At 34.4% G+C, this 23,540-nt stretch overlaps 1 protein-coding gene across 1 annotated transcript in view; it reads left to right on the plus strand.

The window, feature by feature from the left end:
- Window positions 1-23,540, plus strand: part of KTN1 (kinectin 1) — a 108,764-nt gene that overhangs the window by 66,219 nt on the left and 19,005 nt on the right. The window contains 16 exon segments of the mRNA XM_017873691.1: window positions 3,547-3,591; window positions 3,935-3,936; window positions 4,281-4,371; window positions 5,054-5,122; window positions 6,062-6,099; window positions 6,619-6,709; window positions 6,858-6,926; window positions 8,190-8,227; window positions 9,141-9,231; window positions 9,307-9,375; window positions 9,840-9,877; window positions 12,331-12,421; window positions 14,769-14,837; window positions 15,883-15,920; window positions 19,550-19,643; window positions 21,995-22,081. Coding sequence (XP_017729180.1) covers window positions 3,547-3,591; window positions 3,935-3,936; window positions 4,281-4,371; window positions 5,054-5,122; window positions 6,062-6,099; window positions 6,619-6,709; window positions 6,858-6,926; window positions 8,190-8,227; window positions 9,141-9,231; window positions 9,307-9,375; window positions 9,840-9,877; window positions 12,331-12,421; window positions 14,769-14,837; window positions 15,883-15,920; window positions 19,550-19,643; window positions 21,995-22,081 — 1,020 coding nt within the window.

Raw genomic sequence — 23,540 nt, forward strand, 5'->3', positions numbered from 1 at the left:
CCCCCCCCCCCCCCCCCAATCTCTGAAATATGAATGTATCTTGTAGTTTCTGGTTACAGTTTAGTTGTTTAGTTGGCAACATTTTAAATTTTTACTGTTAAATAGCAGTGGTGAGATATAACATTGGTGACTTGGATTAGATGTAATAGATTTTTGTGTGTGTGTTCTTACTTGGAACAGCAGAGTATATAGTTTCTGTGTATTAGTTACCAGAGATTTTTGAAATGCTGATATCAGTGTATGAAGTTCTAACCTTTCTAAAATTAACTTCATGGAGGTAAAACAGATGCGTAGAAACTTCTGAATCTGTCCTAGAATTCTTGTATTCTAGTAATATCCAGGTGCTGGCGACTCTTATTTAAACAGAAAACTTTTGTTCTTTACTAAAAATGGTATTTTCCATCATTAGATAAAAGTAAAACCACCAGCCTTAAATTTTTCTTTTCCTTTAAAGTCATGTAATACCTTGAGAAATGCCATTGTAATAACCTTATGTAAAATTCCCAATTATTCATGAAAGTTAATATTATTGCTATCTTATTAAGTCAGCCTTTTATTATAAGATTTCTACGTACTTTTAGATGTTCTGTTAAAGTGACAACTTTTAGTATGAGATGTGCTTTTGATAGGAAGAATAATTAACAATTCACAGGATAAAATTTTATAGCCACATTTTTTGATTTATTTAAAATAATTATTTGATAAGGGGGAAACTTATTTTGTGATACTAATTTAAGATCTGCTGCCGGGTAATTCTTAAGAGTTGTTCTGACTCTGAAAGCTTTTTATTAATAGTCTAGAAAGCATATGACTGAGGTTTTGGTTATAGTTGTGACTTCTTTCATTTTGGCAAAGAATCATCTTTGTGGCTTTTCCTCTAGTCGTTTTCATTGTTGCTAGTGAAAGAAGAGAAAAGATGGGTATAATCTTAATTTCTGTCATTTCCACTTTTCTTTAACCCCTTTCTATCCCTCAGTCAGAATTCCAAGTGACAGTTGAGAGATTGAACAGTTTAGTTATGTAAAAATTTCAGTCCTTTTACCCCATGGATTTTTATTCTGGAGGAAAAGATTGAGCTTATGAAAGCAGAAACCAATAATGGTGCCAAGTTGTTATTTCTTCAGGTTGTAGGAAGCAGAAAGACAGCAGGTACCAAGTAAGGTAATCTGTTGATACCCTAAAGGAGAGAAGGCTGCATTTGGATTTAGGCTTGCAGATGGTCAGATAATGCAAAAATTAACTCAGAATAAGACTTTTTTTTTTTTAATGAGCGAGAGCACATCCTGAGTTTTAGTGAAGGAGCAGCATGATTTATTTATTCTTACTCCAGTAGATTTTAAGATTCAGTGGTCAAGATTATTAAGTAAAACTATAGGAAGTTTCTTCTTTTGCTCTGCTGCCTTGTTAAATTGTATTGCAGAAGAATTTATTGTATATGGTATAGTTTTGGAAATCATCTAGGGTGGAGACAGTAGGATTGGATTAAACCAATAAAGTATGAAGTGAGGTAAAAATGTTGGAGGAGATGCAAACTAAGCTGGGTCAGTTTTATGCAATAGAGTATTTGATGAGCTGAAGACCAAGAATTTCTAAACTGTAACTTCATTAAAATTCAGTTCCTCAAATACTTATTTACTAGTTGAGTATATACTAGGTACTTACCTACATGCTGAGCCTACAGAGATGAATGAGACTTGATTCTTGCCTTCCTAATGTGGAGTAGAAGTGTTAAACACAAAATTATGGTGAATGAAATTTTGGAACTCCATGTACAGGTTTAGAGGAAGAGATAATGCATTCTATTAATATTTGAAGGAGGTGGGGAGGTAACACAGGGAACAACTAAACCTGATTTTGAAAAATGAGCATGAATTTGCCAAAGAGCTAAGAGGCAATCCAGGCTGAGGGAATACAACGTTCAAAGACATGACAGTGTGGCCAGATTGGCATATTCAGAGTGTTGCTATATTGCAGAAGTACAAAATACAGGAAGGATGTAAGGAGTAGAGAAAGATTTGATAAGACCTAATTATGAAGGGCTTTGTATGCTGTGTGAGGACCATGAACCTGATGTAGCATGTGGGTAAGCCACTAAAGGGTGTTGGAAGGATAAATGAGCATTTAACCTAACATTTTAGAAAGAAGACTCCGGTAGGTAGGACTGACTAAAGGTACAGTACAGTAAATGGTTAAGGTGCAGGTAACTTAGACTTAATAGTGGTATATCTTTTTCTGAGATGGCATTCGTTGAAAATAAATATGGACAAAAACCATCTTCATGAATGATTTAAAGGCTTAATGTATGATTTGTTTTTCATAGTATGAACCTGATTTAATGTACTTTTGACAACAACCATTTCCCTTCTGATGTTTGGATTATTTTTTCCCATTGGTAACTTTTTTCCTGTGCCTTCTACAAAACAATTCTTACGAACTAGAAGCAGGGAGAAGAATTAGGGTATTACTATATTTGAGATGAGTAAGCTGAGGGCCTAAACTTAGGCATTAAAGAGAAGGGTTTAATTTCATAAGTATGTACAGAGTGGAATTTTAGGACTTGGATAGGGCAATGGAAAATTAATACTATTTGGAAAATGATTGTAATAAGATTGGGAAAAACAAAAAAAAGATTGGGAAAAAAGAAACTAGCAAGATTGGGAAAGGGGCGCACAGAAGAGAATGTTCTAGGAGAAAGACGGTAAATCTTTTTGGTCAGGCTGCTTGGCTGTCTGAAGATACGGGAATACTGAGGGAGAAATCCCACTTTGGATATAAGATAAATTTTAACATTGGGGACTTCTGTGTGTACTGGGGAATGCCAGAAGAAGTTTCAAAGGGGGCTCACCTTACATGTCATGTTCTAATGCTTTATGAAGAATGTATTCCTGTTGCTTTTGCAGTTTACAATCAGTTTTAAAACATTTTATATCTTGATCTGGTTGGTAGTTACATAGTATCTATCTAACAAAATTCACTGAGCTGTAAACAGGATTTGTGCACTTGTCTGTGTAAATGTTACACCTTAGTATAGAAAAAAAAAATCAAATCAATTAAAAGAGCCCCTGTTTGCCTGCCTTTCTCTTTTCTTTTCTTTCTTTTCCATTCTTTTCTTTTCCTTTTCCTTTTCTTTCTTTTCTTTCTTTCTTTTCTTTTTTCTTTTCTCTCTTTCTCTTTTCTTTCTTTGTTTTTTGGATTTGCAAGATCTTAGAGTCTGGATTCTTTGTATTTGAAGAATTGAATTAATGTAAAGGAAGTGAGGCAGGTTGTCTTAAGGTTATCTTTTCTAGTGATTAAGATTTTCTTCATAAGATACTAATTCATTTTGCCAGCCCATTTTATACTACTACTTTTTCTGTGTCTCTTGTGTAAATGTATCTCTTTGTTTTGTTTTCTGAATTCTTTAATTATCACAATAATTATCAAGTTATTGTCCTAAATTTTGTATCTATTTAATAACCCTAAACAGTTTTCACAAAATTATATTTCTTATCTGGTTTTTCTTTATGCAAATTTGGTAAAGTTAAACTTTTGGTGATTTTATTTTAGCCTAATAAAGATGTTGTGGAACAAATGGAAAATGGTAAGAGTTTAGTTTTCTTTTATATTTTGATGAGTTACTTCTACCAAATTAACTACATTAATCATATTTTTAAAATTCTCTTTAAACTTTGTAATGGAAGAAAATGTGGTATACTGTTGATTTGGGATTATATTACCGTTTGTGGGTTTCATGTGTGGCAGTAATTTTACTTGTTCAGGCTAGCATATAAGCATGAATTACTTGGGTACATTTTACTTGTAAAGAGGACGTATCCTGAGACCATGATCAACCATCCCTAGGAACCTTTCTAGAATTAAGTTTGTAAGAAATGATGGACAAAGGTTGATCCACTTAAAATGATTAGAAATAATACCATTAACTGGCTGGGCGCAGTGGTTCACACCTGTAATCCCAGCACTTTGGGAGGCTGAGGCGGGTGGATCGATCACCTGAAGTCGGGGGTTCAAAACCAACCTGGCCAACATGGCAAACCCCGTCTTTACCAAATATACAAAATTAGCCAGGCATGGTGGCGCATGCCTGTAATCCCAGCTACTTGGGAGGCTGAGGCAAGAGAATCGCTTGAACCTGGGAAGCAGAGATTGCAGTGAGCCGAAATCGCGCTATTGTACTCCAGCCTGGGCAGCAAGAGCGAAACTCCGTCTCAATAAAAGAGAAGAAATAATATCATTAACCTTGAAAAATAGTTAATACATGTGTTATAAACTTATAATTTCAGCATTCAAGAAAAAGATGAGAAGTTAAAGACTGTAGAAGAATTACTTGAAACTGGACTTATTCAGGTGGCAACTAAAGAAGAGGAGCTGAATGTAAAGCATTTTGTAGTTTTGTTTTCCTTGTGTTTATTCAGTGACATAAAAGGATTTCACTGTAATTTGTGTAAGGTTTTCCCCATAGATCTTAAACTTAATAGTACCTCTCACATTTTATAAATTTATATAATGCTTTTTTTTTAAAGATTTTTTTAGAAGTTAGTAATGCATAATTGTAACATTGACTGCCTTAATGAGGTAGATACTATTGTTATAGTTTGTCAGTTTCCCCACTTGCACCCTTGTCCAAATTATAACCAAATGATAACTAGCAGACTTAATTCATGAAATGGTATTGGAGGCCAGAGAAGAGATTGCCATTCTATTTTATGGTTGTCATTAGCTTTAACTAACTTGATTGGGAAAAGGTTGCTGGAAGAAGTAAGTTAAAAGATGTATTTGAATTTAGGGAGAGGAGTAACTTAACTAACAAGTGGTATACTATGTATTTTTGAGGTTGTTCAGATATAAGTAGAAATATATGTGGGTGTAATTGAATTAAAAATTCATTTGGGTAGCTATTGAAGTTGCAGAATTATAGACATGGAAAAAAGTGAGAGTTTTGGGCCTTCCAGAGTGGAAAAGAAGCAGCTAAAGAAATGAGAAGCTAATGTATTTTGAAGCTAGCTATATTTTTCAGAAAATAAAAGCATGTTTTGCTTATATGTCTTTGAAAAAGGCAATAAGAACAGAAAATTCATCTCTGACAAAAGAAGTTCAAGACTTAAAAGCCAAGCAAAATGATCAGGTAATGTAGTACATTTTTACAACTGTTCTTTGTCTCTGTGTTTTTTGTTTGTTTGTTTGTTTGTTTGCTTGCTTGTTTTTTTAAATTAAAAGAAACGGGGTCTTGCTCTTTTGCCCAGGCTGGAGTGCAGTGGTACAATCATAACTCACCATAACTTCGAACTCCTGGGCTCATGTGATAACTCCTCGCTCAGTCTTCTAAGTAGCTAGGACTATAGGCTCATGCCACGATGCTCAGCTAACTTTTATTTTACTTTTTGTAGAGATGGGGTCTGGACATGTTGTCCAGACTGGTCACAAATTCCTGGCCTCAAGCAGTCCTCCCACTTTAGGTTCCTAAAGTGTTGGGATTATAGGCATGAGGCACTGTGCCCAGCCCATTCTCTTTTAAACAGGGGGCAAACTGTTGCATGGAAACAAATCTGTTGTTTGTTTCTCTTCCTCCAGGTTGGAATTTGTCAATTATAGTTTTAATTTATGAATGATAATCAGTAATAGAGACTGCAATTTATATAATAATGATTGTATGCCAGGTACTGTGACGAATACTCCAGATAGGGTGCCATTGCCTCTTACTAGAGTGATAAAAAGGTTCTGAGTATACAAATATAAAGTAAGACTCTAGTAAAAGAGGCTGCCTGAAATTAGACAGTTTCTTAGTTGTATTTTCTCTATGGTTGGAATTATTGATTAAATAATTTTAACATTTATCTAATGATTTTTTTCTTTTGACATATTTGTAAGTGGCCTTAAAGCTACCTATTTTCAAAATGCTATTTATTGTCATTATTATGACATTAAAAAAGTCTCGAAAGAATGCCTGGGCTTTTCCTGTTTGGATTTTGATTGTAGTGGAAAATCTAAGGATAATGTGCATTTCTATTTCTGACCCATTTCTATTTTGAATAAGTTACTAAGTAGGATACTTTCCTATTTCCAGGTTTCTTTTGCATCTTTAGTTGAAGAACTTAAGAAAGTGTAAGTGATAACATTATTATAAACTGGTTTTTCTTCTTTGGTCCATTTTTTGTGTGTGTGTGCTCAGAAATCTAGTTTTATTGTGCAATTGGGACAGCTGATGTATGTTTAACTTTCACTCTAGAATGTTTCTTAATGGAATAAGAGAACTTAGCTGTGCTTTCCCAAATTCAGTATTATAATAATAATTAACACAAAACAAAACAAAACCTATTTCCAGAGGATGGGAGTCAGTATAGTTGAATGGAACTTGATTTTCCCCTGTGTTCCTCAGGGTACAAATCTTATATTTTTGATGTACTTTTGAAGCACTTAACTGACTTCTTGTGTGCATAGGCTTCAGCTGTCTGTTAGGAGGAGCTTTATATTAGCCCTGGCTCTTCTACAAAGACATGTTGCTATTTTATTTAAAATGGGAAAGGGTTGATTTGGAGAGCCATTTCATTATTTGCTGCTATTTTTATATCTTGATGGGTCTGGTGATTTCTAATCAAATTATACTGCATTTCTTTATTGAAGGATCCACGAGAAAGATGGAAGGATCAAGTCTGTAGAAGAGCTTCTGGAGGCAGAACTGCTCAAAGTTGCTAACAAGGAGAAAACTGTTCAGGTATTGGGAGACAGAGAACTGTGTTTTATGTTTTTGTTTATCAACTTTAGTTAATATCATTTAATTTCATGTGTTTGTCTGTGCTTTGCATTTTATGTCAATTTCTGTGTTTCCATTGTCCAATCTTGTCTGTTTTGTCATTGTCAAGGATTTGAAACAGGAAATAAAGGCTCTAAAAGAAGAAATAGGAAATGTCCAGCTTGAAAAGGCTCAACAGGTAAAAATCCCAGAGCCATAGCATGACAGATTTATTAGTTATGTGTTATTTATGAGCTATTTGATTTTTTTTCTTGTTACTCAGAAAAAACTTTTAGTAGTATGCGCTGTAAGTATATTGGGTTATTGTGCTTTTAATTTTAATTTATTGCTGATTTAAGAAAGTGTTCTTGATATTTTTAATCTTTAGCATATTCTATAATAAATTTTTATATCCCATTAATGGTTATTGTCTAGAACATGTGTTAATGTTTCATTTTAGTTTGCCAATTAAAATGAAACATGAAACACTTAGGCAATTTTTTAAATCCTCCTCACCCCTTTTAAAAGAAAACTGCATGAACCAAAATGTTATTTGAATATACATTGCTTGACCTCTGCCTTAGAACAAAGTACAAGTTTCATTGGGATTTCAGACGTAGATGTGATTATTGGAAATTGATGAGTTTTGCTGATTTTAATCTGATAAGGCTTCCTTGAAAAAATGGTGAGATTTCATTGAAGAGATGATTCATTCATCTCATAGATTCATTCAGCAATATTTACTGTCAAAGCAGTTCTTGTCAAAGCACTGTATTCATGATTGGTGGATCACTAGCTAGTGATTGGAGATAATGTGTTGAGCGAAACAGGTAGGATGAAAAGATCATACTTTTCTAATATAGATTGAGAGTTCAGGAAAGTCTCCTCCCGAGGAACTGACATCTAAGCCAAGAATCTGAAGGGCCTGTGAGAAGAGAGTGGAGGATAAAAGGTATTATCAGAATGTGTATGATTAAGAAAAAATTAAAAAAGGACATCATAGAATACTGCTGAGTAATTGGCCTTGAAAACTGGGATGGAGAAGAGCTCTGATAATGGTAGGGAGGTGTGTGGAGAGTTAATATTCTAATTTTTCACAACTGTAGAAGTATGGCTGATCTGAGTACAGTGGTATTTACAACTGATTGATCACAACCAGTTAGAGATTTCTTTATTCCTTCTCCATCCCACTGCTTCACTTGACTAGCCTAAAGAAAAAAAGCATCACGTTAATTAGACTTATTATTCATAACTATTTTCCTTGTCCCTCCCCTTATTTTAGTTTATTAATTTTGTGTTATTGGAGTCAAGAGGAGGTAAACTCAAAACACCTCTCATTTTGTCATGAAAAATTTAGCTAGTTTCTTTGTAATTTGAAATGTACACATTATAAAGACTTATAAAGCTTAATAAGTTAAATTGAAAGGATTATTAATAGATTTTTCTGTCCTTTGTATTTCAGTTATCTATCACTTCCCAAGTTCAGGAGCTTCAGAACTTGTAAGTACCATTTATCTCATTTCCTTTTACTGTTTTTTTCATGAGTTAAATAGAAGTATAATGAAAATTATAGCTTCTTGATTTCAAGTGGTGTTTTAGAAAATACAAAAATACTAATTATCTCAAAACTCCTAAGGGCCCTAAGTTTCTTATTTGGCTTTAACCTGTAAGTTATTTTGTGGGAAGGAGGTAAGAAGTCTTTTCATGATTTATAATCTGAATATAACTCCAAATTGAGATGTTGCTCTTTGCCTGTTTTAATAGCCATGTGAAATTGGTATCTTTCACATCCAGAACAATCGTAGTAAGTTTTCCAGATTTGTTTGTATAGACTTAAACAAGGTGATACAGGGTAGAGGTAGAGCTAAAATAACTTACTCATATCTGGATATTCAGTGATAGAATGGTTTTCCTTAATCATCCTGTACTTCCTGATTTGATTGTCTCCAAAATCTTCTATGCCTTTTTTTTTTTTTTTTTTTTGAGATGGAGTCTCGCTCTGTTGCCCAGGCTGGAGTGCAGTGGTGCGATCTTGGCTCACTGCAAGCTTCACCTCCCGGGTTCAAGTGATTGTCTTGCCTCAGCCTCCTGAGTAGCTAGTACTACAGGCATGCATCTCCACGCCTGGCTAATTTTTTTGTATTTTTGGTAGAGACAGGGTTTCACCGTGTTAGCCAGGATGGTCTTGATCTCCTGACCTCATGGTCCGCCCGCCTCGTCCTTCTATAGTGTTGGGATTACAGGCTTGAGCCACCGCGCGCAGCCTTGTATACCTTTATACTTGATAAGTTTTAGTTTATTTTAATCAGCTGGACTGTGAATACTACCTAAAATATACTTTTTTCAGTGTCTTAAGATTTTTGCTTTTTATGGTCATGTAACATTTTCATTTAGAGTTCTGATTTATTATCAGATTAAAAGGAAAAGAGGAACAGATGAATACCATGAAGGCTGTTTTAGAAGAGAAGGAGAAAGACCTAGCCAATACAGGGAAGTGGTTACAGGTGAGAAGTTAAAAACAATAAAAAATAGCCTTTTATACTTGACTGTCAATTTAATTTACACCTATTCTGTTTAAGGATCTTCAAGAAGAAAATGAATCTTTAAAAGCCCATGTTCAGGAAGTAGCACAACATAACTTGAAAGAGGTATAGTATAAACAAATTACCAGCATGTTACATAAGGAATGAGAAATCTTTGTTTACGGTATTAGAAAGTCAAGATGTTAATATGTTCTGAGTTTCTTTGCCAGAAAAATTATGTTGTACCATGGTTCTGTTGTTAAGTAAGTTAACTTTTATTTCTGGCAAATCATACTTAACTGCTTAATCTGTCAACCTGAGCCTACAAGCATTTCCTTATATCTACCTTTTCAAATAGACTCTTATCTCATTCTTAACTATCTGTTTAAAGTATTAGTCTTTAATCTTTTAAGAAATAAGTATTAAAAATTGTTTAGTAAAACTCGTTCTGTCCTTTATAAATGGCCTAATCTTAAATTTACTGCACATAATTATGTTTTGTTTTACTGGTGGGTGATTCTATATATATGTCGTAGCACCTTTTTTTTTTTTTTAAATGTTAGCATTAAAAATGTGATTCTGTTTCTCAGGTCTCTTCTGCATCACAGTTTGAAGAACTTGAGATTGTGTAAGTATGCTCTAAGACAGCATTTTGAAGAGAAGCAAACATCTCATTATTTTCCAGAGTGTGTTCCAATATAATGATGGGTTTCCTGTACGTGATTAACTTTATTGTTAAGTGGAAATTATAATCCAGAGGCAAATAGGCTAAGTCTCTGTTGGGTAAAATAAAGGTTATTTAAATGCTTTCAGATACCTGGATTCTTTATCCTTTCCAAATCCATCAAATCCATTTTTTCAATTATTCTTTCTGCAAATATAGACTGGTTTTAAGTTATTTTTTAAAACGAAGTATGCAATTCTTATAGAGATTAAACTTATTTCAAATGAAAATTAGTATTTGAAAGTGTTAGTAACATCTCTGAATTATCCAGGAGACAATTTTAGCCATAATCTTGATAATGGATTTTAAAGCTTTCTATAATTTTAATTTATTTATAGGGAAAATGGAACTTGTCATCCTGTGCTGAATAGGAAAAATACTGAATCTAGTCAGCATAAGAGGCATCAGTTTTTGTAGATACTAATCTTAAAAAATGTTTTATTCTAGAGAGTCTGTTGTCTTAAGCTACAACAGGTTACAGTGGTGAGAAAGGGTATCTGGACCTGATCTTTTTGGCCCCCTTTAAAATTGCTCTTAACAAATTTTTCTTGGTGATACCATTACTCTTTATTGATATTTGTTTTAAAGAAGTGTCCTCTTTTAAACTGTCAAGATATTGAGTATATGTATTAGGTTATTATATTTTTAAAAACAAGGAAGATTACTCTGTTTTTGGAAGATTGCTGATTTGTATGATGATTGTCTTTTGGCTATTGTGTAACTGTCAAGGTGCTTATCTCTTATTTGCTTGGAAAGCTTAGGGCAGCATTTCTGGCCTGTTTATAGGGATATGTAGACCATTAAAGTAGGTAATTTTAGGTATATTTCTGCCTTCCATTTTTTTTTTTTGCCATTTTCTTTTTTAAATTAATAGATTTTATTTTTTGTGGTGGAGCAGTTTTTATATTTATAGGAAAAAATGAGAGAAATACAGTTTCCATATACTCTTCCCAATTCTCCCTACTGTTAACATCTTGCATTAGCATGGTACATTTGTTACAACGGATGAGCCAGTAGCAGTATATTGTTATCATTGTTATTAACTGAAGTTCATAGTTTCCATTAGGATCACTCTCTGTGGGTTTTAACCAACGTATAATGGCATGTATCCATCATTACAGTATCATACAAAACAGTTTTACTGCCTTAAAAATCTCCTGTGTTTTACCTGTGCATCCCTCCCTCCCTTCCTCCATACCTCTGCAGCACCCTCCCAACCAATGACCTTACTGTCTTCAGAGTTTTACTTTTTCCAGAATATCATAGTTGAAATCATACAGTATATGGCTTTTCTCTTGGCTCTTTTATATTGGCTCTTTTCTCTTTTTTTGGGACAGAGTCTTTCTCTGTGGCCCAGGCTGGAGTACATGGAATGCAGAGGTGTGATCATGGCTCACTGCAGCCAGGACATCCTGGGCTCAAGTGATCCTCTCACCTCAGCCTTTTGAGTAGCTGGGACTACAGGCACATGCCACCATGCCTGGCTAATTTTTTAGAGACAGGGTGTCCCTGTGTTGCCCAGGCTGGTCTTGATATCCTGGACTTGAGTGATCCTCCCACCTTGGCCTCCCAAAATGCTGGGATTATAGGCGTGAGCCACCATGCTCAGCCTTGGATTGGCTTCTTTTACTTAGCAATATATATTTAAGTTTTTCCCTTTTTATATATCTCACTCTTCATGAATGCTATTTTGTCATTTTTTTCATATAGATTTATAAGCATCTTGAAATTCTAGATCAAGGTGTGGTAGAAATAAGTGTTCAGCTCAACGAATACTTGAGACTCTTTCTGGCATTAGGGATACTGAAATGGATAAGATTTCCTATCCTGAGGAAACCGTTAAACAGATCATTTTGATGGTGGTGTTATGCTATAGGTCTATTGCTTAGGATGACCAGGGCAATTGACATTCACTTGGGCTAGATAAAGATTTACATCTGCATTGGGTAAGGGAAAAACAGATTAAATTATCCATAGCATCTCTTCAATACAAAGGTTATATACATATTTCATAATTTCCAGGGTCAACAAATTATGGCTAAGATTCTTAGGGCAAAATTCCTTGCTTTTTAAGTGGTAATATTTGCAATGATTAGATAAAATATAGTTTTGTTCTTAGTTTTTGTTTTAGAGTTTCTTCCTAGATAAAGCCACATTTGCTTAAGAATTATTAAGTATGACTGAGTAAATGATCCTAGAAGTATCTTTTAAAACAAACTTCTAAGTTGATATAATATGGGGGGAAAAAAAGCTGGTTTGTGTTGTTTCTGCTATCTTTTTTATTAGGGGTGATATTGGAGTCTGGTTTTCCTTTTTTATGTACTTTAGTAAATGTAGATCTTTGTAAAAAATTCTAGGTTGAAAGAAAAGGAAAATGAATTGAAGAGGGTAGAAGCCATGCTAAAAGAGAGGGAGACTGATCTTTCTAGCAAAACAAAGCTGTTACAGGTGAATATGGTGACTTAAAATTAATTATTTTGTAAATTATTGTCTTTGCATGCTTTAAAATAATTTTTAACTGCTGCCAAAAAATAGAGTACAGAATGAATCTCCCTCCCACCCAGATACTAGGTCTCATTATTGGCATATTTTTTGAGTAAGTACCCATGCATAAAATGTGTGTGTATGTATACTTGTTTATAAAATACTCTGTTGAACTATACTAACTTGTAAGTATTTTGCTTCCTTCACAATTAACAGTGTTTTCAAGATCTTTCCATATAAAACACATTTCTGCCCTAACTTTTAATAGTTTTATGATACTGGATGATTATATCATCATCTTCTATTTTTATTTTTGAGACAGAGTCTCGCTGTGTTGCTCAGGCTGGAGTACAGTGGCATGATCTCAGCTCGCTGCAATCTCTGCCTCCTGGATTCAACAGTTCTCCTGCCTCAGCCTCCAGAGTAGCTGGGACTACAGGTGTGCACCACTATGCCCAGCTACTTTTTGTATTTTTTGGTAGAGATGGGGTGCCAGGCTGGTCTCAAACTCCTGACCTCAGGTGATCTGCCCGCCTCGGCCTCCCAAAGTGCTGGGATTATAGGTGTAAGCCATCATACCCAGCATATATCATTTATATAACCAATCCCAGTTGATGGATACCTGGATTATTTAGGGCTGTTTTTTTCTGCACAAACAATGCAGCAGTGAATATCCTTGTACACGTTTTGAATAGTGTATCTGTATCCTAGAAGTGAAATTCTGGATCAAGGCTTATGTTGGTTTTTTGTTGGTTGAAAGAGATAAATAGAAAATCAGTATCTTCTCACCTTCATGCAGTTAGTATTCAAATTACTTACAGAACATTGATTTGAAGTGGTAGCAAATTTGTAGATGCCTACATTGTCTTGGATTAATCTTGCTCACATTACATGCTTCAAGGTTTGAGTCTGTCACATTCCTTCTCCCTCTCATGTAGGTTCATTTTAAATTTTGTTAGACAGTGCTAAATAGACCTCTAAAAGTGTTTTTACTAATTGACACTCTCACCAACTAAGGGCCATTTCCCCTTCTTCCTTTCCAACATTGACAAGGGTAAAAATATTTGATATTATACTTGAAAGATGGTAAGATTATTTTTAATTTGCATTTGATTGTGAGAGAAGTTAAGCATTTTCATATGTTCAAGCCATTTTATATGAATTGTCCTTTAATTTTCCCACCGGGTTGACTCTTTTACTGATTTGTAAGTCTTTTTTATGTAATAAAGGAAATTAAATAACCTTTTGTTATTATACGAGGTGATTTATTTTCCCCATTTTTTCTTCTGACTTGATTTGTGAAGGGGAAAAACCTTTTTGGGAAATTTGAAACTTTTATGTACTCAAATATAAGTAATTTCCAGAGTTTTAAGTCTTGGGAAGAAAGATGTCTCTCTACGATCATAAAAATATATTCATCTGGGTGTGGTAGTTCACACTAGTAATCCCACCCAGCACTTTGGGAGGCCGTGGCAGGTGGATCTCTTGAGGTCAGGGGTTCGAGACCAAACATGGCCAACATGATGAAACCCCGACTCTACTAAAATAATATAAAAATTAGCCAGGCATGGTGGCAGGTGCCTGTAGTCCCAGCTACTCGGGAAGCTGAGACAGGAGAATCACTTGAACCCAGGAGACAGAGGCTGCAGTGAGCTATGATTGCAACACTGCACTCCAGCCTGGGTGACACAGTGAGACTCCATCTTAAAAATATATATATATATATTTTCTTCTAATATGTTTATAATTCTTTTTGTTTGTTTAGCTTATTTCATGTAATCAGTAAGCTGTAACAATAACATTGTAACCATTAAAAAGAGAAGACTAGCCACATTGTTAAATAATCCATCATAACAATAGTGATTCTGTTACCCAGGGGACATTTGTCAATATCTGAAGACATTTTTGGGTGTCACAGCTGGGGCAGGGGGGATGGGGCATCTAGTGGATGGGTGCCATGGATGCTTCTAAATGTCGGTAGTGCATAGGATAAACCCCCACAGCAAAGAAAAATATCAAGCCCAAAATGTTACTGGAGTTGAGGTTGATTTGAAATGTCACTTCATACTAAATTCTTAGAGCTATTTGGGTATATTTCTGGATTCTATTTTGTTCCATTGAGACGTGCAAACTCTGCTGCTAGTACTAATATAAATACTCTATATGTTTTAATATAGAGCTTATTACGCACTTTAAAATTATTGCTCTTTTGGAATTTTTCTAGCTTGTATGATCTGTTTCTAGCTCGTATGATCTAAGTTTATGTGGAAAAAAATGTTTAGATACTGATGTTTAATTTTTATTTAATTAGGATGTACAAGATGAAAACAAATTGTTTAAGTCCCAAATTGAGCAGCTTAAACAACAAAACTACCAACAGGTAGGTACTATTAGATGTCTTGCCTTTTACTTAGGTGGCAAAAAAATTATATAACCAGTGACGTATAAGTATTTTTGCCATTTCTGCATTTTTATTGAGAATAAAGTATGTTTTATTTATGTTTATCAAATTTTATATAAAAAAGCAACCTGCTATATCATATCCAAAGTAAAACAAATCTATAATTTATAATGTATACACAAATAATATTATTGCCTGTACTCCAGCTCTGTTTTGTATCTCTGTGTTTTCTGATCCTAGAATTCTTAGCAAGTCGGTTTAAATACCGTAGTGGTTGGCTTACAGATGTGTGTACACACTGTATCTCCCCTCTTCCCAAATGAAACATTGGTAACTGGAGAGAAACAAACAAATGTATCATAAGCGATAGTGTACTACTATTTAAAAGAGGTTTTCAAGTTACAATTCTGCTTGGTAAAACAAAATGTGTTTTATAAAAGATGCTACCCAAAATAGCCTTTAAATTAATTTATGAATGTATATGGATAGACTTGATAGTATTTTGAGAAACAAATGGAGTCCTTGCAAACAAGAAGCTTGAGAGATTATTATCACTAAGGAATAAATACCATATATGAAGGGATGTGTACCTTTGCATATTGATGTATAATTAACTTTTTGTTAAACGTGAGGAAACATAACTTAGTATTTCCTTTGATTTCATTTCTGGTATTTTTTTTTTTTTAACTTGGAAGCTTAACATTTTATGTAGTCAAATATGAATTGTGCAGTTTGAAAATTTAAGGTATGCTTCCATACACATAGTGGGAAATTGATAAATACTTACTAAATGAAGAGTTTAAGTATGTTGCGACAGTAAAGATTGGATTTAGCATTCAATACATTTTACAGATTTGTACATGTTTTTATTAAAATTACTTGATTAAAGTCAGGGTGACTTTTATATGAATTATGTGCTATTTTTCCTTTTGTTGTTTTCTTAATTTATATCTGAGAAAAGCTTCAGTGTTTTTAAGTCTCCTGAAAAGTTTCGTTTTGAAATAACATTTAACTCTTTTGATAGGCATCTTCTTTTCCCCCTCATGAAGAGTTATTAAAAGTGTAAGTAATAAGTTTGATTCACAGTATATAAAGTAGTGACTATTTTTTATGTGATAAACCATTCTCAAATAAGCAGTTTAGTGTAACTTCAAATGGCACCTGATTTTTACAGTTCTATTTGGATATCTTGAATTACCGTTTGGAGTTGAGTGGTACCTTTGGCTAAGATGCTTTTTTTAATAGTATTTGGATTTGAATATTTTGTTGAGGGAGATGTTTGTTTTTGTTTTTTTAGGCATTCAGATCAAGTTAAACTATACTTTGCAGAGTTTTCTAAATCACCTTCTGTTATCTCAGTTATCTTACTGGGTCTTCTTCTAGGTGTGATTGTGTAATTGAATGATGCAAATTTTGGCTTAGCTTCATTTTTTAAAGAAATTTTAGGTTAGATGTGGTAGCTCATGCCTGTAATCCCAGCACTTGGGGAGACTGAGGCGGGAGGATTGCTGAGCCCAGGGATTTGAGATCAGCCTGGGCAACATAGTCAGACCTCGTCTCTACAAAAAGTTTAGAAATTCCGGGTTTGGTGGCATGCACCTGTGGTCCCAACTACTCCAGAGGCTGAAGTGGGAGGATCTTTTGAGTCCAGGAAGTTCACACCATTGTACTCCAGCGTGGCACCAAGAAAAAAATATATATATGTAGTCTTTATGATTGTCTTTCTTAAGGAGATTTTTTTTTAACTGATACATTTTTCTTGTTAGCCTGTAATTTTCTCTGTGAGGCTACATTTAAGGTCATTTCACATAAGTTAGTGTGTTTCAACATGTTAAAATGTCAACCACATTAAGTATATTAATAGATGATGTAAGTGATCTATCATCGGGAATATTGTTAATTTTTTTTTTTTTTTAAATAATCTAAATGTTTTTCCATCTTGGTTTACAGAGTTACTTGTTTACTAGTTTAGAATTATTGACTGTTAAATTGAGTCTTGAGTTTGACTATATAGAGCAAAAAGGTTGGCAAACATTTTCTGTGAAGGCCTTGATAGCATTTTAGGCCTGTGGGACACATAGGTCTGTTTTATACATGTGTATATATATGTGTATATGTGTGTACATGTATAAATAAAACAACACTTTAAAAATGTAGAAACAGCTCTTAGTTCGAGGACCTACAGAAACAGACTGTGGAGTGGGCCCATAGCCTTAGTTTGCCAGCTTCTTACATAGACACTGATTCTCAGCGAAGAGCTATTTGTTACTTAACTTTCTACTCCAGCCACTCTCAACTGTAACAGAATCAAATTATGAATCTTTGCCATTGCATTCTGCGTTTCTGGGAAACAGTAGCAGAAAAAAACATGAATGCTGAGATTGGTATGAAAATGGCAAGAAAACACTGAGCTCACTTTAATACTATACTTTTGTTGTGGGTTAGCCATTTAAAGTTATAACTGATTTCATTGCCCTCTGGGAAGAAAAATATTTAAGGGACTGCTTCTCCATCCATTTTAACTCCTCTGAAAATAGCTACTGTGTACTGACCCAAGTAAAAATATAAATAGCTACAACAGTTAATATATTCATAAACTGTTTCTTAGGGAATGAGATTTCTCTTTAGCACAAGCCTAAGCGTACCATATTAGGTATAAAAACTTAGAAATCATTTCTGAAATTTATAGGATGGGCTTTCGATGTTAAACAGTAGGTAGACTCTTTAATGTACTTTTCAAGGTACCNACTTTTATATGAATTATGTGCTATTTTTCCTTTTGTTGTTTTCTTAATTTATATCTGAGAAAAGCTTCAGTGTTTTTAAGTCTCCTGAAAAGTTTCGTTTTGAAATAACATTTAACTCTTTTGATAGGCATCTTCTTTTCCCCTCATGAAGAGTTATTAAAAGTGTAAGTAATAAGTTTGATTCACAGTATATAAAGTAGTGACTATTTTTTATGTGATAAACCATTCTCAAATAAGCAGTTTAGTGTAACTTCAAATGGCACCTGATTTTACAGTTCTATTTGGATATCTTGAATTACCGTTTGGAGTTGAGTGGTACCTTTGGCTAAGATGCTTTTTTTAATAGTATTTGGATTTGAATATTTTGTTGAGGGAGATGTTTGTTTTGTTTTTTTAGGCATTCAGATCAAGTTAAACTATACTTTGCAGAGTTTTCTAAATCACCTTCTGTTATCTCAGTTATCTTACTGGGTCTTCTTCTAGGTGTGATTGTGTAATTGAATGATGCAAATTTTGGCTTAGCTTCATTTTTTAAAGAAATTTTAGGTTAGATGTGGTAGCTCATGCCTGTAATCCCAGCACTTGGGGAGACTGAGGCGGGAGGATTGCTGAGCCCAGGGATTTGAGATCAGCCTGGGCAACATAGTCAGACCTCGTCTCTACAAAAGTTTAGAAATTCCGGGTTTGGTGGCATGCACCTGTGGTCCCAACTACTCCAGAGGCTGAAGTGGGAGGATCTTTTGAGTCCAGGAAGTTCACACCATTGTACTCCAGCGTGGCACCAAGAAAAAAATATATATATGTAGTCTTTATGATTGTCTTTCTTAAGGAGATTTTTTTTTAACTGATACATTTTCTTGTTAGCCTGTAATTTTCTCTGTGAGGCTACATTTAAGGTCATTTCACATAAGTTAGTGTGTTTCAACATGTTAAAATGTCAACCACATTAAGTATATTAATAGATGATGTAAGTGATCTATCATCGGGAATATTGTTAATTTTTTTTTTTTTTAAATAATCTAAATGTTTTCCATCTTGGTTTACAGAGTTACTTGTTTACTAGTTTAGAATTATTGACTGTTAAATTGAGTCTTGAGTTTGACTATATAGAGCAAAAGGTTGGCAAACATTTTCTGTGAAGGCCTTGATAGCATTTTAGGCCTGTGGGACACATAGGTCTGTTTTATACATGTGTATATATATGTGTATATGTGTGTACATGTATAAATAAAACAACACTTTAAAATGTAGAAACAGCTCTTAGTTCGAGGACCTACAGAAACAGACTGTGGAGTGGGCCCATAGCCTTAGTTTGCCAGCTTCTTACATAGACACTGATTCTCAGCGAAGAGCTATTTGTTACTTAACTTTCTACTCCAGCCACTCTCAACTGTAACAGAATCAAATTATGAATCTTTGCCATTGCATTCTGCGTTTCTGGGAAACAGTAGCAGAAAAAAACATGAATGCTGAGATTGGTATGAAAATGGCAAGAAAACACTGAGCTCACTTTAATACTATACTTTTGTTGTGGGTTAGCCATTTAAAGTTATAACTGATTTCATTGCCCTCTGGGAAGAAAATATTTAAGGGACTGCTTCTCCATCCATTTTAACTCCTCTGAAAATAGCTACTGTGTACTGACCCAAGTAAAATATAAATAGCTACAACAGTTAATATATTCATAAACTGTTTCTTAGGGAATGAGATTTCTCTTTAGCACAAGCCTAAGCGTACCATATTAGGTATAAAACTTAGAAATCATTTCTGAAATTTATAGGATGGGCTTTCGATGTTAAACAGTAGGTAGACTCTTTAATGTACTTTTCAAGGTACCATTTCTTGATATTCTTATTTTGTAGTAACAAATGTTGATAGGTAGGGATCTGAGTTGTATTACTGTTTACCTAAAATCTTGCTACACGTATTCATGTTCTGGTTTAGAATTTCAGAAAGAGAGAAAGAAATAAGTGGTCTCTGGAATGAGTTAGATTCTTTGAAGGATGCAGTTGAACACCAAAGGAAGAAAACAATGTAAGTAAATCTAATCTTAATCAGAATGAAGGCTTTTCTTGTTTTATTACTTTAACAGCTGAAATATGGTCAGGAACTTTTTTTTTTTTAATCGTTACTTTTTACTTAGATTTCTTAATCTTTGTGAGAAAGTACTTAAATTTTCTGTGTGCTATGTCTTTTTCGGCGGGTGCGGGCTTATTGGAGAAACAGCTTTTTTTCAAAAATAAGTGAAAGAGTTCTATTCTTATAACACTTTAAATGTGGGTGAAGTTATAATTATTACATCCTTTAGTTAATTTTTAAAAACAAAAGTGCAGTCTGACTTTTGATGAACTTTTATTTGGAAAACATGTTTTTTCAGCTTGGTATTTTAAAATCAAAGGTATTTCCTCTTAGATTGGGCTGGCCTTTTTGTAAACCGAAAGTAATACCAGTATTCAAACCCAGTATACTCAGTAATGAGGTCTTTTGAAAGCCTTCTGGTTTTTTTTTTTTTTAAGACAGGGTCTTCCTCTGTCGCCTAGACTGAAAGTAGCATGAACTTGGCTCACTGCAACCTCTGCCTCCTGGGTTCAGGTGATTCTCCTGCCTCACCCTCCCGAGTAGCTGGAATTACAGGTGTGCACCGCCACACCCAGCTAATTTTTTTTGTATTTTTAGTAGAGATAGGGTTTTACCATGTTGGCCAGGCTGGTCTCGAACTCCTGACCTCAAGTGATCCACCTGCCTCGGCCTCCCAAAGTGCTGGGATTATAGGTATGAGCCATGGCACCTGGCCAGAACCTCTCATTTTTAACTGAGAGGTGGTTCAAATTTTGGTAATTAAGTGTGTTAGAGGCTATAGAACCTAACTATGTTTATACTAGAAAGGGTAGTGCTTTCAGAAATACGAATCCTAATAACTTACTGAGTAGACAAATAATGAATTTAGTAGAATCTCTTAAATTTTCTCATACCAGAGGGCAACACCTATAAGTAGAGTCCAAGCATTCTTGCTAGAGAAGAAATTTTTGTACACTGTAGTGTGATTGCTAACACTTGAGCAAGGGTAAACTGTTACTGAAATCTAAGGGAGTATTGCTAGTAAATGGATGTGTGTTTTCTATTTTTCAAAGTTTGCATTAAATTGTTAATTTAACAAGTTGACATTTTCTTGTACCCCTGAGTTTGTCAAAATTAGGTACATGAATTGCTGCTTGTGTGTTGGTATAACAGTACTAACAGCATTGCTTAGCCACAAAACTTGAGGTGAACTTGCCAATATACTGCTAACATCTTAACTGTGTTTTATTATTGGGATTCTGAGATAAGGAGGGCATGGTAATGCAGCAGCATCAGCAGCAGCAGCGCTGGAGACATTGAACCCTTGTGAAAAGAGCCAGGACACTGGAGGCCAGCAGATAGCAGTGTCAGTCTTTCCTTTTAGTTCTGCCACTTCATTTTCTCTGTGTACTTGGCTCAGTTTCCTAACTTACTTGAGCTGTGGTTTCCCTATCTATAGAATGGGAATAAATACTTCATGCGGTTGTTGTAACGATGAGAATTTGTGAACTGCCAAATAGAGTGGTTGGCATATATTAAGTAATAAATGGTGATTATTGGCTTTTTATTTTTTGTTGTTGGTTTTTATCTGTTTAGATTTCTCATTCTGGAAAAAAGACTGAAATATAGAAGATTATATTTATAGTTGTGAATGAAATGCTGTTAAAATCCAGATCTCTCAATTTTTAATAACCTCTGTCTCCTCCAAGAGAATCTATTTTATAGCCTTCCAGCCTTCCCCTTTGCTTTGATCAACTAGCTCATACAATTCATGTAAGGTTGTTTTGTGGCATGAATGTTAGGCCATGCCAAGAAAGACATAGAACACAGTGGGTTACTATGGGATTCCTAGGTAGATTTGAAACATGTTAATTGTATTAAAACATAGAGAAAAAAATGTTACACTGCAGTGGAAAGTCCTATGAGTGTTATTGGGCCTTGTTTAAACATCACATGAAAAGCTTTTTGTAATACTTCTATATTTGCTCTGTCTTTAATCTTCTAATATTCAATGTACCTGAAATCATGTATGTATTCTTGGTTTGTGTCTTTACTTTTGAATGCTTTCTTCTTTGTCACATGTGCATAGTAGTTATTTTAAAAGCTGGCCTATTTGGTATATATACTAAAACATGGAAAGTGGGCGTCTTTATTTTCTCATTCAAACTTCTAAACATTGCTTTTTATTTTTTTGCTAATATGCATATTTTCCCATTGAAATAATTTTGCAGTAACCAGCATTTAAATGCAGTGCAAAATACTGATGAAGTAAAAAAGCAAAAATCTTTCAATAATGGATAAACTGAAATCATTCTTTCTAAAAATGATTAGGACCTTCGGGAGAAAAACTGGGAAGCAATGGAAGCATTGGCATCAACTGAAAAAATGCTGCAGGACAAAGTGAACAAGACTTCCAAGGTTGTAATGCTAACTCCTAGAAACAATCCACTGAACAGAGAAAATCTGCAGCTTGTCTTAAAATCAGACTAAAGCATTTACTTTTACTGCAATTTAAATATAAAATCTCCTTGTCCACATTTATCATCTCTATCATCTCTGCTTTTTTCATCTACTCCTTGAAGCTTTAATTTTGGGCATGCTGATTTGTTGTGATTACCTGATTGTTTGGGCTTTGTTGAGCACAACTTTAAGCTGAAGAGTCTCAGAAGACTGATGTTAACCTCTTGTCAGACAATATGTGCCTTTTGGGTTGGTTAAGATAACTTTCATGAAAACTTTGAACCAAAGAAATCTAGGTGAATTAACAAACACATTTGAATATGTAGGATGTGCCATAAACTAGGTGTTTTGGAGGGCACACCAAGATGTCACAAATAAGGTAGAAAAATGTTAAAAGTCTTGTATACAGGAAAGGCATCAACTTTCGGTATGTTGCTGGGAATGATTCCTTAGAGGTGGTGGACTGAAACTTCATATATTACTGGATAGCAATGACGTATATGGCATGTTTAGATGAAATATTACTGTCAAGGGATAATTCTCTTGACCAGAGTATGTGAAGTACTCCTGAAATACATAGCCCCCTTTGTCTTCAGAACAATGGAGGACATTCTCCTTGAGCTCAAGTTGTACCATTGGGTGTGAAGATTTCTAATGAATTGTCATAGAGAGGTTGTTTTTAAAGATTGAGAAACTTGAATCTGCCAGTCCAGTCAAGTATTTTGAAAATTCCTGCCAAAAATAAATGTGAAACAGGGCCATTGAATTTTGCAGATAGGTAAATGAAGGAACCTACATGATTTATTTTAGCACTGTGAAAATATTTTGTGTGCCATTGTACTCTATTGAATCTTTAATATAAGTCTTAGTGACACCTGAAGGAATTTTTAAGTATAAAATAGTTCTGTGATTTTTTTTTTAAGCAAGTATACGTTTATAGTTATGTTTCCTATAGCTTAGTGGATTTGTGTTTAACTATATCCCTATTCATCTAGCCATAATTTTCAGTAAAGGTTAAATTCGAGATAGCTGGGAGGTATATGGGACCACAGAGTAGGAAAATCTAGGTCAGATAGGACGTTTTATTGGGACATTTCATTATTTCATTGGGAGTGGTTGCAATTGTACAGTCATTTCTGTCAGCAATGAGGGTTTTAGTGTGGTTTCTGGTTGTTTCTATTACTTTGTTTTTGACGGTTAAGAGCCACCTTTTTGGTTTTATTTTGTTAGTGAGACTGGGTATCTGGGTGCTCATCATGCCATTCCTACAAGAAGTTATATGCTACTTGCCATAGGCATTTTTGCATTTTATGATTCTAAAAGAAAGCTAGAATTTTTGTGCATGATGCCTTCTTGCATAGCTAAAGATCTGCAGAGAATAGAATAGAAAGTCTTCTATATTTCAATGGAATTTAGA

The sequence above is a fragment of the Rhinopithecus bieti genome, unplaced genomic scaffold (assembly GCF_001698545.2).
Source record: "Rhinopithecus bieti isolate Rb0 unplaced genomic scaffold, ASM169854v2 scaffold_7985, whole genome shotgun sequence".
In the NCBI taxonomy this organism is placed as follows: domain Eukaryota; kingdom Metazoa; phylum Chordata; class Mammalia; order Primates; family Cercopithecidae; genus Rhinopithecus; species Rhinopithecus bieti.